Source organism: Mya arenaria, chromosome 10, assembly GCF_026914265.1.
Source record: "Mya arenaria isolate MELC-2E11 chromosome 10, ASM2691426v1".
Taxonomy (NCBI): Eukaryota; Metazoa; Mollusca; class Bivalvia; order Myida; family Myidae; genus Mya; species Mya arenaria.
The window spans coordinates 62,528,927-62,544,919 of NC_069131.1; the positions used below are offsets into that span (position 1 = coordinate 62,528,927).

Below are 15,993 nucleotides of genomic sequence, written 5' to 3' on the forward strand. Positions count from 1 at the left end.
GTGCGTTTGGTATGTTAGAGAGTCTCCGGGCCTCTCAGTTTCCCCCAAAATAATAGACTACACTCCCGCGAAACATCGTGCGATTGTTAGTGACTTAGGAAATTAAGTTAATACAACTTTCTTCACAATCGTTGTTATATAAGTAAACTTCAAACTTACAACTCTGTGAAAAAAATCAATAAAATATAGTACATAGATTGGTTAAATACAATCACTGTATATTATATTATCGTGATGTAGGAAACGTGTCCTTTTTTATCAGAACCTAAGCGATGCTACATTGCACAGCTTATGTTTCTCTGTTATTGTCTTGATATAAAAACATATATCAACCTAATTTATAATATCTAAGCATATGTAAAGACGTTTGCGAAACAGATTGCAATATGAAAATGAATAGGATGTAACATGTCAACAGCATTGTATTTCTTGTATCTCATCTTTACCTAGACGCATGTCCTGTTTAACAACCAATTGTTTAAATTCTTTCTGTCGATGGTTAAGAAAAACAATGTCAGTGTAAACCTGCATATTCTTGTCTTTTTTTTCAAGCCAAAAGTGATTCGTTGTTATTTGTTTTTGAACTCATTAAACACATGTTATAAAATGAAAAACAGCATCTCCCTGTTTTGAAATTATTCATCGACCTTAATGAACAAATAAAATTCATCCCTATTCCGACACCGAATAAGACGTTTTCTATAAATAACACAATGGAAACTACAGGTACAATACGTATGTTAAAAACTACAGAAACAAGCTCAGCAGCCAAAAGTTTACACATAAACTCCGTTTAATGGCACTGGGTAAACGCCAAAGACATAAAATCTCAAACAAGAAACATGGATCAACAGCACAAAACTCTACAAACAGCACTACTACTACTACTACTACTACTACTACTACTACTTCTATTACTACTACTTCTACTACTACTACATGTATGTTCATTATACAAGTTAAAGGCCAAAACAATAAAAAGCATCAAACATGTGTTTGAAAATCATGGTAAAAGTTATTTATATTCATTGTTAAACAGTATTCAAGAATGATGTTTTTTTCCATGATTTGTTATCAGATGTACTTTGACAATCATATTCAAATAGTTGAACAGATACAACCCTGAACCAGTAAGCATGTCACAAGTGTGTACGCTGTGACAATAGTAAATGGCTTATTTATAAGCACTATTACAATATAGACCTTTAAATATGTGATTCATTACCCCGAATAGATATGGTAGGGAGTGACTCAAAGAATCGCGTATCTGCTTAGTACTTTCAGAGATATATTTTTAAATAATACTTTGTAATATCAGTTATATTACAGAGAAGACATTAAGACAGACATACACTATTTATTGTCTTAAAATTTCCATGTTGAGCAAAATATTTTTAATAGTGCGTCTTACAGAACGCTGATGGAAAGTCATGATCATTACCAATTTTGGAAGGAAATGAAATGATCGTAAATATTTTTTGGCATGCAGTTCTGATTTGTGGTGCCAAATTACATTTACATAATGTGTAGTATTGTGAGTTATATTTGCATGGTATATTCGGAAACCTATCGTACTTTATTTGTTATACTTGCTGCACTATGCTCGATTTTCTGAACGTTGTGGTGCTAATGAATAGGTTTTGGTGCTCATTAATATAAATTTAGTAGGAAACGAATTGTGAAAAAACTGTAGCAATTTCATAACATGAAATTTAATAATTAACTGAATTAATATCATTTTCAATCTTCAATCAAGTATGACCTACTACTACACAGCTTCGCGGACTTAAGGTTCATTTGGTGTCTAATTAATTAATACTTGATAGCAAATGGTCGTCGTAATTCTAATTCTGTTTTTTCAAGGTATTATAAGCAAAAATCTAACGATTGTGTTTACATATTTTCAGATGGGTGTCTTTAAAGGGAAAAGGAGGCGGGGCTATTCATGTCGAGAAAAAAATCACTCCGTAGCTCAAAATTTGCAAGAAAAGTATTATACAGTCAATCACCTAAATAAACAAGCACTCCCTTGCCATCTCAGAAAAAAAAATTCCTCCCTTGCAGCATTGGCAAAAAAAAATAGTTTCTAAACGAGCACGGTTTCTTTCGCCGATAATACATGCTGAATTATCTACCCACAAAACAGAAATCATCCAATGCAAACGAAGGAATCTTTTTTCGGAGACGGCAAGGGCAGCTTGATAATTTAATTTTTACGTTGTCAACACAAACGTCTAGCAAGTTATGTAAGTTCTAGACGATCTGATATTAAATTTTATTCAAAACTTTTACATTTAGAACAACTCATGGCCATTCTTATGTGGAACTACATTCTTCAATTTTTTAAATTTACTCGTATAAACCTCTAAAAATGAAAAATAAGAAACCATACTCACTGTTTACATCCATATTCCACTCATTGGCACTATGACGGAAAACGCGTTGGAGCATTTTCAACACATAACAAAATGTTATGGCTCCAATGATTACCCGCCGTGTCTTGGAACGTGCTACTTTTTGCGGAAATGCATGGAAACCAATCATATAAGATTGCTGACAAAAAATTAGATTGCAGATTTCTATATATAAGTGCATTTTTCCTAAACCGTTAGTAACGGTTAAAGCCATAACACATTAATTTCGAACGGAAATATGAAAATTTCGATCTGATCTTTTGTCAGCAATCTTTTATCATTGGTTTGTAAATATTTACGCTAATATTTGCTCTTTCCAAGACAAAACAAATAAAAGTTGTAAAAACGGTTTATCTGTGAGAGTGCAGCTTTAAAACATGTACTACCAAGGCTCCGTAGTCAAGTTGTGAACAAAACGTAACAAGTTGAAATCGTTTACAAGTGTAAATGTTATTTGTTTTTAAAAAGAAAAATTCAAATAAAATATAATATATATTAATGAAACACAAATTACCCATAACGAACGAATGGATGGTATAAATTAGATGGAGTCCCCCCAGAAAAAAAAATATTCATTCGCCCAAAAAACATTATTGCGTAGCAAACTTTCTGTATATTACTACATACAAATAAACTAGTGCGGTTATGACTTCTGTCAAAGGCAATTACTTTTAGAACTCGCTAGAGAACATTATATCTATTCTTTGCATAATAAACGACACTACTCTTTAGTTTTGCCATATGATATACTCTTGAACTACTAGCCTCTGCATGAAACTATATTAATTCTTAACACACTTCAACATCGCTGCCAGAATGACGTCAGTTTTAATTAACTATTAAGAGTTGTTCTTAAACAAGAATGCTTGTTTTGTTTTCTTTCACTTCAGAAAAGAAACAAAACAGTTGTGATTTTTCTTGTCAGTGTCTGGAAAATAAGTTTTACATGGAGACAAATTGGAAATCAACGACGACAACAACAAAAAATGGCGATTTTACACATCGCAACATGATGACAAAGCGCTCACAAAATTAAGCATATCAGTTCAGCGAGTAAATCAAACATGAATAGGTAACATAGTATTGTAAACTCTTGTTGAGAACAATGTATATACGTTTATAGAATATAGTGGGAATAATTATTATTATTATTCGAATAATTTGTTTTAACTTTGTCACTTAGTCTAGACTACAAGATCAACCAAAGGACCTGAAACCACAAGGAAGCAAGTTAGGTCATTTATATTAGGAAATTGTCATAATGAGAAAACCGGAAAATAACACCATGAAACGACATTCAAAATTTCATTTGAACAATACCATGTTTAAAACATCTAAAACCCTAGTACCTATATTATTATTAGCTTGTACACTATTCTGCGCCATTACCAAGCAAAAATTCAGAGTGTATTGAAGAGTGTTTGGGGTTGCGTCTGTAATAACAAACAAAATGAGCAAAGAAACAAGAAATAAAAAGAAATCCCTAAAATTCCCTTATTCCATTTAATTTCCCTTGCAATTGCCCACACAGTAGGCAATACTCACTGTACCAAAAAACAAGAAGCTGTTGATTTATCTCATATGTGACGTTTTGTCGACAATCGTAACATTCCCAGAAACGGGCTCAAGATACAAACTCGTTATATTAACTGGGAAAGACGATGTTCCACTCGATGTTACAGAGAGTGTAACGAAAAGACATGCGCACATGACATGGTTATCTGCTTAAACTTGCAAATTTATAATAATTACAGTTTTGCTAGCAGTAATTTACAACTAACCAATCACAAACTAAAATAACACGATACTTCATATGACTCTCCTTTCAGATAATACAATCGTAGTTCGACTTTGGTAACGTATTATTTTCAGACAGTGACAATTTGATGTTGTTTTTTTTCACAAGCAAATACCATCTTAAGTGAGTGTTATTGCTGAGGTGTATTCATTCGTTTTATTAACATGTACCTTAATAAAGAAATATAGTAATTGTATGTGGTTTTCCTTTTTCGGCAGCCATGTTGGCGGATTCGTTTACAATAAGGTCTAACCTTCACAAAAATGTAAAAACATTTTGTATATACGCGATTGCACGGTCAAGTTGAAATTGACTGTATATCGCGTTTTCAACAAATCTAAAGACGTTCTACCCCTATTACATGCTGCAATATTTTAAACAAATGGTGCGTTTAGTACATGTTGCATACTTATTTCGGTGCGGGGGATTTACCTATTGCACAAACAACCAACATATGGTTAAATCGCCAACTTTTAGCATGCCAACAAAATGAGCAGATGATAAGGACTATTTTTAAGGTAAGACTCAGTGAAACAAAACAGTTTGTTTTCACAAATTCTACAGGTCAGTGTCACTTGAGCGTATCGTTCAGCCAGGGAAGGGTCCGATCAACTGACAATCGAGGCTTTTGTCTCTATAAAGTGTATTTTCTCATTTTAATAATTGGTTAAATAAGCAAGAGTAAAGTTGTTACCACCATTTATAATGAATTTATTTTTTTTGATTTCATCGTTATTTTATTTGATTGTTGCATGTTTATGGCAACTCTCCCGAAAGAGCGATTCTGTTCAATTAATTTGGAAGAAACGGAAATCTACTATACATATTTCGTGCTAATTTAATATATTTGACACAAACGATATATTATTCATTCAACAATTGTGTTCCAAATTGTTAATAACTACGTCAATAGAACAGTAAAAATGGATAATTATATTAAATAAAACGTGTCCTCAATTTTCCTGAGAAAATATCACAATATTTTATTGGCGATTTACTTGCGACAGGTTTTTGTATCATATACATACGGTTATTTCCAAATTTCCCACTATGACCTTTAGTTGTTTTAAACATATTTTATTGCATGACGATACATTTACACATCATATGATAATGATAACAACAAAGAAACAGAAACAGTACAATGTAACAAAGCTTGCGTTCATTTAAAAAGGATATGGAATAGGGATTGGACCACGATTTTTTCCAACATCAGTTACGGCCCTTTCCCTTTCCCTTTAGTTATAAAGTTTCCTTTGCATTTAAACAAATAAAGCATTTAAACAAATAATTTTGGTTAAACTTTGAATATAATGTTTTATTGCGTTATTTTTTACGTTGAAATGGCCCTGTATTTTCTAAATATGCGGCAATGTCATTTCCAAACAAACCAAAAATCACCGCCAACCGCGGAAAGGTCTTCTGTGTTAGAAAATTTGAATTATATTCTCATTGTTCATCACATCAACAGTGACCACTTACATGATAAGATCTAAAAAGTTCAATCCCATGCCCGCCATTATGTAACTTTCGTTACTATAAAGCCAATAAACTAAACATATATGAACGATACAACTTCAAATTTCCTCTCAACCAACTCGTTTAAACTAAAATAAGATTTTTTGAAAAAAAGATAGTCGGCGTATTTTACAAAGATAAACATCGGCTTTACCAATGGTGCTGTTGAAGTGGGCTTTCATCATTTATCATTCACGATACTAAAGTTTAAACATTGTCCAGGATCTACTCTGCGCCTGAAAACTTTAAAAATACACTATTCCTAAAAAAATCCTTTATACGTGTTAAACACACTTACTGGGGACGAAATCGTTTGTGTGATTTATATACAAAGGAATCTAAAGTAAACTCTTATCCACAGCAACAACCGGGCTAATCTTTTTGTGGATACCGCGTTTGATTGATGTTTATGTTCATGTCTATATTCATGTAGATGAATAGGTTTAGGATTATAAGGATTATAACTGTTTACTAAAATTGAATCACAGCGTTACGTATTATTTCATAACGCTTTAAATCCCAACCGTTTCATTGCAATCTACATTGAATAAGAGTCTGTATTTCTGAACAAATTACTAGAAAAAATAAATGTTCTGAAGGTGCATTAACGTGCATCACTAGAATTCATTCGGTAAGTATTAACATTACGACCAAGCAACATTGGCGTTATAAAGCCAGGCAGGTAGGCACCCATTATATAAGCTCTACATTAAAAAAAATAGTTTATTTTTTAACATATATCTTAGATGTCGTCCGCCGCCGAAAAAGGTAAAACACGTCTGAAACATGCAATGGGATAGTCCTTACATTGTACTTTTGATGTTAACGAAATAACATTAATTGTGATCATACACTGAAAAAAGGCATATTATTGTTTTTATTAGTTATTGTAGATTGTTTTATAATTGCACTCGCCAAATAAAATGCAAACGTATTGTCTGTTTGGAAATGAAGTCATTGAATTCCACTTATTCACAAGAGTAACGTTTTCGTATAATAAAGCTTTTGAAGCACACCGACGTCATTGTCTTGTCAAATACTTTTGTTAGGCAAAATATGCCAATGTCGATCCATTATCAGTTAAACTAATGTCTATGTTGATCTCTAGTTCAATGCATAACTTTATAAAAGAGGGCCCGCTTTTTACACAAACCTGGGGGAGATTGGTCACATCTTGGAAGACACTGGAGGGAAGACATTTGGCAGCAAAGGGGTGCGGCCATTTTTAAATAAAATATCTAGCACACCTTAAGGTATACATAAAATACCACATCCAACGTGCGAATTATATTTGGAATAAATTTTATCGCGATTTGTCGACTTTTGATGTTGATTTTTTTGGTAAAAATAAAAATATTCAATACTAAAGCGACAACAAATATTCGACGAATTAAAATTCCTCTTGTTTCCGATTAAGCAATTATACACTAATCACAGTGCCTGCGTTAATTGTTGGCATTGCGAATTAGAGTTGCTTGTCAACAGTAACATATATAACAGACAGTTTTATCATTCCCGAAGAAAATAACGATAATATGCTTTTCCTGAGAGAAGTGGTAATTGACATAAACACACGAAAGAAAAACTCGGCTAAAATGTTATAGGTATTAAATACTTCCTGCCAGACACAAATATTAATATATTCCGGAAGAGAGAACAATTGATTTACTCAACTCAAGTTAGACTCGCTAGGAATGTGTGACGTCATTTTGTTTCAAAACTTTTCTACGGGTATTTGGAAGAAGATTTTAGCAAATATTTGTTGTCTTTTTATTTTTACTAATGTTTTCTTTGTTTGTTTCCAGTTATAGGACAATGATGCTTTTCATTATGAAACTCCATGATTACACCTATAGTTTCAAATAATAACTGCATCGTATCTTTGAAAAGGTTTTGTATTAGTTACTCTGAATTGTATTCCTTCGTATGCAAGAGAGTCGTAATCCCTAATCATAGAAGTATTTGGAGTTTACCTATTAGTGTACTATCATTCGTTTTCTTATTCAGATTCCTCAAGTAAATGCATACTTTGATAAGATTTACCATTCGGTGGGATGAGATTGTTGAGATAAGAGTGAGGTTTTACAAACACTAGTTTAAACCCACATTTTACTGACCGTTCTAGGGCGATACCTAACACTCCTTTATAAGCACCCCTAACTTTTATATAGTATATATGTACTGTGTTGTTTGTGGAGTTTAATGTTGTTGTTTCATGTTTCTAGTTTGTGAGTTTTGTTTTTGGGTTCTATGTCTTTGGCGTTGACTCTGTGCCATTAAATGGGGTTTATGTTTTTAACTTTCAACTACTGTACTTGTTTCTGTAGTTGTGCATATAAATATGTCTAGAAATTGTTACTAGAACCTTAGCCCTTCAATTTTAACACACAGGCACTTCAGCGCGACTGTTCAATTTCAACAGGAGGATAAATGTCGTTTATCATGATGTAAAGGACAATGCCCAATAACTAGCTTGCACTATCAGCAAATAGCGTTATTATATATACGAATGCAAGTTCATGAACGATTAATTTTGGCTACTTGTTACCGTCCTGATGCGGGAGTCTACGTATAATACACAAACACAAAGAAAGCACTCTCAAACGTTGTACCAGTCGTGATTCTAAATATTGGTGGGATTTGAAGAGGTCAATTTTTGTAAAAAAAACAGTTGTAATTATCGAAAGCGACGGACAAGGGAATGGCGATTTACACATTAGACGGACATTGGGTGGAAAGTAAAAGTTTGCTGGTTAATTTGTTGTTTATAGTGACCGTTAGATTTGCAATGAATCAACATCAGCTTGCTTCAGTCATTATATTAGCAATCAAAACAATCCTTAATAAACATACCTAGTTTTTACATAAAGTATGTATGCATTGTGCTGTTTGTAGAGTTTTGTGCTGTTTGTCCATGTTTCTTGTTTGTGATTTTTGTTTTTGTGTTTATGGCGTTTACCCAGTGCCATTAAACCGGGTTTATGTTTAATTTGTTTGCTACTGAGCTTGTTTCTGTAGTTTTTCACATAAATATTCATACTGTCTCTTTTAAATGAAAAATTCAATATTGCAGTCTGTAAAAGAAATTACTAGACTTTAAATATAGTTATGCAAGGTAGCATTATTGTTACTTATTCAACCTGAAATCGTAAGTGAAAGACGATTTAATGAAATCAAACTTAATCATCCACAAACAATCCTTTAAAATTGTTAACTTTTTTGTTATCCCCACCTTTGTGAGACATATTTTAGAATAGGGATATGAGAGTTTTAATTAGGCCTATGTATGCCTTACTGTCATAGTATGATAATTTATTAAACAATACTAAACATAAAGGTATGAACATATATGCACTGTTTCTAGTACTAGAAAATTATACAGATATCTTCTCAAAATTCCATTATTTCTAAAATAGATATGTTTCGGTTAAACTTATTATTTAGCGCCTGGATTCTTTGTCATTCAATATTCTTCGATGTATGAATATTTGTGTCAAGTGCAGTGAGAACACAGTTGGTTTTCGTAGATACGAAACTGATTGTTTTTTCATTATGATCAATAATTACCGAGACTATACTTCTATAGAGATATAACCAATTCAAATGAAGAACTTTACCCAATGGAGGTATGTTACATATTCAGACAGAAGATTAGGCACGACAAACAATAGAAATGGAAACCTGTAATATTTAATCTAATCTGAAAGTGATAAGCTGGTATGGAATAATGTAAAAAAAAAATCACTTACACAATATTAATCAGTTTGAAGTACACACTTCATGTTAACTAAATCCCATTTGTATTTTCAAATAAAAACAATTATGCACACAAAACAAAGCTTCGAAAGTAGCATAAACATATTTTTACTGGTCTGTCATAAACACATTTAACTGTTTGCAGAGAAATGTCGAAATATGAAGTTTTAGAGAGGATAACAGCGTTGGTACACCATAAAATAACAGTTGTGAAAAACAACACTTGAAAGAGACGTCGTTTCCCGTTGCATTGTTAATACATCGGTTTAATGTCAAATTGTCTATTTTAGATGATTTTTTCTTTTGATAAACAGTTTAAATTAATTCAAAAAAGGTTATGGTTAATTTAAATTCTAACTCAGATGGCATCTTAAATAAAACCACGTTATCTCGTTAATGCACGTTTGCAAATTGTTCGATTGTCTTGAAGGAAATATTTTGAATTGTAAATCATTCAGCCTTAACAAAAAAAGGAATAAATGAATGACGTTAAAACATAAGTTTTTACCAGTAAGCAATCAAATTGATATTTATCATGTGATGCACTTTTTACAGCTTTATGACAGCAACACCTTGTTATAGTTGTAATGTAAATAATTTATTTTAAGTATCTTTTTCACTTTTTTTCTGAAAGAGCCAAGACCATTAATCATATTACAAAATCCGTAAGGTATCTGTGATATGGTCGTCATTATGTAAATTCGAAACCTTCTAAATCTAATCGACACAATTAAAAAGAGCTTTTGAATTGTTATTTGATAACTTTTTCAGGTACGTTTAATTTTACTTTTTTTTGTAAAGCTGTCATGTTTGTACTTTTTTTTGTTTTTGAAATAAAATAAACCAAACTGAAAGCAAAAGATCAGATCGCACTTTTCTTATTTGCCTTAATTCAATTCATTTTTCTTAAAGCGCTTGTAACGCTTTTAGCCATAAAGCATTATTTTTCGAACGTAAATATGAACAGAACAGAACAGAAGATATATTTTATTAAGACTTGTACAAAGTACATCATTTTCTTAACTACAAATGAATAATAGATAAACAAACACATGGTATGACATAGGTTATACATTATATGAAATAGAATTATAAATATATTTAAAAATATATTCAAATCAGGTGAGGATGAACACAACTATTTTAATTGTAATTCAATGTTAAAATTTGATCTTCTAATACTCAGAGTTTGTTTGACAAATAAAGATAGTTTTATAAGTTCTTGTTTATTTATTGTGTTTAACAGTCAAATTAACTTAAAAACAAACGGACGTAAATAAAAATACCGTTTTATATATTTATTTCTTATAGTTTCAAAACGTGTACAAATACAATGAAATTCATCTTCTATCTCTTGAATTACAGCATAAACAATTTCTTTCTTCCTGTTGTATACGATTACAATTATATCTACCCGTTTGAATCCTTAAAGAGTGTGCAGAAAGTCTAAGTTAACAGAAAAAATAGTCGTAAGTTGTTAGGTAATAAATCCAAATAATCTTCATACACAAAAGAAGTCTTAAATTCCTTATACAATAAAAAAATGGACTATCAAGGGATCTATACCATTCGTGCTTAAAAAATCAATTATTCTTGTTTTAAATTCAGATAAAAAGTACTTGTCATTTATCAAATTAATATTGATGAATACGTACGCAAAACCATACAGACTCAGACGCTTTTAAACATTCTGTTTCGATACCCAGTTTTTTCTATTTTTACAGTCAGATAATGCATACCATACTTATACACACTACTTATTATAATGTTATCACTATTTCTAACCTTTAACCAATATTGTACAATTCTAACATATCTATGTACATAAAGAGCATATCTACCAAGCTCCCCATACCCAATTGCTGTACAAAATTCAAATGGATTCTTTCAATTTCCTTAGACTAAGTAAAGCCCCAAATTTCAGAAGAATAATTCAAAACGGGGGCAACAAAAGCATCAAATAGTTGGTAATCTTTGGTTTCAGGTCATACTCCTTACATTTACACAATAACACATTTAATGCGTTTAAAGCTTTGCCAGTTGAATATTTCTGGTTTAAAGCATCAATACCAGTGTAATTAAAAACAGTTCCTAAATAATTAAAATTATTCACGACGTCAATCGGCTGGCCATTGAAGGTCCAGTTTTCAGTTGCCAATAGCCCTCCCCTTTTACCAAAGACCATAATTTTGGTTTTGAGTGTATTTACTGATAAACCCCAATTATTACAATTTTCTGAAAGTCTATCCAAATGTTATTGAATTTCCACTGGTGTTTCACCTACAATAGCCATGTCGTCAGCAAATGATAATAGTATAAGCACACTATCGTCAATAAGTAAGACTGAGTCTAGATTACTTTGTAAATATAACTCTAAGTCTTCAACAAGGGAAAATAACAAAGAGGACATAACGTCCAATTGACGGAGTCCTACTGCATAATCAAAGTATGCAGAATATGTAGAACAAGTTTAAACACAAGATTTTGCTTTTTGGTACATATCTCGAAGAAGTCTAGGTAGTTTGCTTTTTATACCATATTTATATCAATTCAGCCACAACGTTTTTTCTATCAATATAATCAAAACATTTCATCATATTGAAGTTTACAACAAAAAGCCTTTTATTGTCAATTATATATTTTTGTAGTTATGACATTAGAATAAATATAGCATCGATCGTGGATCACCCTTTCCTAAATCCGAATTAAGCGTCCGAAATAATATAATGTACATTACAGAATATCTCAATTCGTTTTTAGCACAGTAGTGAAAAACTTAGACATACAACTAAGGAGAGTAAATCCCCCATGATTATTTACATTGTCTAGATTTCCTTTTTGTGTAACGGTATAACACCTTCCATATCCACTTATCAGGGAAATATCCAGTATTTAAAACACCGTTAGAAATATCACACAAATGCGATGACAAAAGTTCAAAAGACTCTATAAATTTTTCATTCATTAATTAATCAGTACCTTGCGATTTATTACGGTAGTCTAATATCATCGGTTTCAAAACATTTACGCAATAATTGGCAACAAAAATGTTGTCAAAAACGGTCAATCTGTGAGAGTGCAGCTTTTAACAATGTTTCTGACTTATAATCTACGCATATAACCCTCTTATAACCCTTTCCATCATGAAATATTTCTTGAGTAATGTTTTGATTGATATTCTACTTTTCATTTCAGACAGTATAATGAACAACAGCGGAGAAAAGAGTTCTGGACCCTTTTTGGGATTTACAAGTTTTGGAAATGCTTCAAATGTCGATAATGCCACCAACTATTACAACAATGGATCAGCAGTTATAAAAAGCCAGTTTGTCGAGTACAACCGAATTGTAGAAATAGTGAAAATCATCATTTGTATTCTTGGTTTGATAGCCAATATTTTATCAATCGTTGCTACCGTCAACATACCGAGGGAAAAGTGGTCTACTTACACCAAACTTATCATCAACCTCGCAGTCTCAGATATACTAGTGGTGTGTTCTGTATTTGTGTATGTTATTTTGACGTTTACCGCCATTCAACACCCGTGCGCTAACGTTTTTCATCAAATGTTGCTGAACATCGCTCTGACGTCAACGTTATTCAACCTCGTTTTGATGGCTATTGACCACTATTTTGCAATTATATATGCATTATACTACGGCCGTGTGTTTTCGAAAATACGTGTTAATTATGTGATCATTTGCTTATGGTTTGCGATTTTCTTTTGTGGAGTTATCGATATATTTGTTGCGTTTGGCAGTTATAACAAGGACAAAGGTGATTTTTGCACCTACGTTAACAGGGACCATTTTAATTACGAATTAGTTATTATAGTTGTAATATTTGCTGTTTTATTTGGACTTCTACTTATATACTCAAGGATTTGCTATCGGGTTCGAACAATTGTTCGGCAAGACGACTTGGGGCGACGTAAAGGACGTCAAGGATCCCATTCCCTCAAAGCCGTCGTTACAACGTTCTTAATCATTGGAACATTTGCGTTTTGTTGGTGTCCGCTGGGAATATATCACTTTATATACTACATATGGCCACCAAAGATGGACTTGACCTACGAAACCATACAAACATTTCTTTTGGTGAACAATATTTTGGTGTGCGTATTACTCCTTAATCCTCTTTGCGACCCCATTATATATGCGCTGAGGAGATCCGAGGTCAAACTTGGCTACATTCGATTCTATAACAGAGTGATCTTAAGGCGGAGAGCATCAACGTTTGACCGAAGCACGTACGCTACATTCCTGCGAAGGAACGGTTCACATAACTCATTGAATGCTAAAACGTCTGCTTTAGTAAGATTGAGTATATCAAGAAACACAACGCATGAGGTTGAGTACAGAGAAAGCAGCCTGACTACAGAAAATGCTTTACCATAACTTATAAACAGTAAATTTAGATTGCTGGAAACTCGCCATGTGTTTTCCGTGACTTTTAAATTTTGATTATTTTGATCAGAACGAGGCGTGCTGTGTAAGTATAGCGTTAAGAATACATTTAACTTTTCGTGCGTACAAGCTGTTTGGACGCTCGGCCGCGGTTCCAACTCCGTAAAAAGCGCCAGCATTAACGCACGAACATAAGAAACAATCCTAATATTTACATTTCCTCATTCCATTACTTGTTTGTGGTAATAATACGTTTGGTTGAATTAAATTTCGCGTTTATCAAGTCAGATTTTTATTATCGAGATTGTTGAATTCGTGTTGGAGGCAGCAAATGATATCGTACAGAAAAACAAGTGCGGTTGTTCATATTTAAGCATAGAAATTCATTTTGAGGGCATTTATGCGGTCAGTCATCTTAAATTCTCCGCTCACTCAAAATGGCAATTCAAATGAAGCGCGTTCAAGATCGCATATGAATTTCAGTTTCTATCTATACAAGTTTTTTGAACACTTCTGTTTTCCAGTTTTAAATACGCTTATTTTTACATACGAAGAAGAACTACGCGTCACTGTACCAATGAATGGAACATCGAAGAACCGCCCCATTCTAACCGCATCACACCAATGCAATTTTATCATAACGCAGAACACAGTTCTGTGATATTATCTCTTTATTTGATATTTAAAAATGAAAGAAAAAATAACTGCCTCACATGTTTCATTTGATGACAGCTGATATCATTTATTTAAAGAATTTTGAAATTCTTTAACTTATACTAAAACTCAACAAGTTTCTGTGTGCATGCACAAGAAAAAGAACATAAAGAGAATAAAATGAGATTAAACGAGTTAATCCAATTCACATAAGAATTTTTTTCCTGCATTTTGTGATTATTTGTTACGTAATTTAATTTCAAGACAGTCCAATCGTTGTTTTTTGTAAGATTACTACATAACTGAATTTTGAAAGTCTACATACAGTCGAGTTGCATTCCTGTCTATTAGAAGCTTACAGTAAGCATACTCTCAAATTATAGTTTTTGAGAGTAACATAAGGCGGAAAAAAGAAAACGACATTGTGTTGCCAGTTCGTAATTTCCATAATTTTCATTCCTTGCTGGAAAAATCCACAGCAAGTGTATCCGAATTTGTTCTGTACGATCTCTTTCTCTCCATTGTCTGAATTTCACAATTCAATTTAATAAGAACGGGCTCTGATCAAGTAGAGCAAGTTTTTGTTCTAAATTTACAAATACCTTGTATGATTAATGTCAAAATAAATGAACAAGGTATAACTTGTAAGGAAATGCAAAATTGTCACAAATGTCAACGCTCAACGCCACCCTATTTGTCTAAACTGGTTAACATATACAAGCATACATTCCAGAACTGTGTTCGCTTTTGCCTCCCTTTCAAATTTTGAAAATTATAATGTTTGAAAAGATCAATGAATTGTTATAAAGGAGTTCATAATGCTCTCAATCCGCTTCGATTTCAAACCGAATATTATATTGACGTTTGAACTTCCCAAAGGCTGGCTGCGAAGCGATAATCGGCTTGTCTCTAAGCCGAGTCAGGCAAATAATCTCGAAACCCTGTACATATGTGTAACTATATATAGTAAATTATGTATAAACGTTATTTGTATAAGTTATTATATCGTAGCGTGTTATACTGTTTTAATTAGAAACACGTTCTACACATGCGCGTAAAAACATTTGCATAATAAAAAGAAAGCCGATATTAATACGACGGGGGCATTCATGCGAATATGAACGTCCCTTTACTTGTACAGACAAGTACATGATAATGTAAATATCACAGTATAACATCCCACCTTACCTTAGAAATGACATGAATTAAAACATAGAGAATGGTTAAAAAAATAAAGTCTTGCCATGGTAAATAGCGCGAGGGTCAATTCGGTATACACAGCAGTTATTCAATTTTAAATAATTATTTAATATATATTTGTTGAAATCATTAGCTAAATTTACTGTAGAGTGGTGTATGGTCTACCATTATTTGTTGTGAATGAATATTTGTTGTCGTCAGCTTAAATAGTTCAGCTGTAATAAAATATGCTTTAGAAATGAAATGT

General features: G+C 32.4%; 1 protein-coding gene across 2 annotated transcripts in view; it reads left to right on the top strand.

The window, feature by feature from the left end:
* LOC128206974 (melanocortin receptor 4-like) overlaps window positions 1-15,335 on the top strand; it is a 73,781-nt gene extending 58,446 nt beyond the window's left edge. For both annotated transcript variants that reach the window (XM_052909738.1, XM_052909737.1), the window contains exon 2: window positions 12,682-15,335. In XM_052909738.1, the coding sequence (XP_052765698.1) occupies window positions 12,690-13,883 (1,194 nt within the window). In that variant the 5' untranslated portion in view covers window positions 12,682-12,689 and the 3' untranslated portion in view covers window positions 13,884-15,335. The remainder of the gene's footprint in view (window positions 1-12,681) is intronic.
* The last annotated feature ends 658 nt before the right edge of the window (window positions 15,336-15,993 follow it).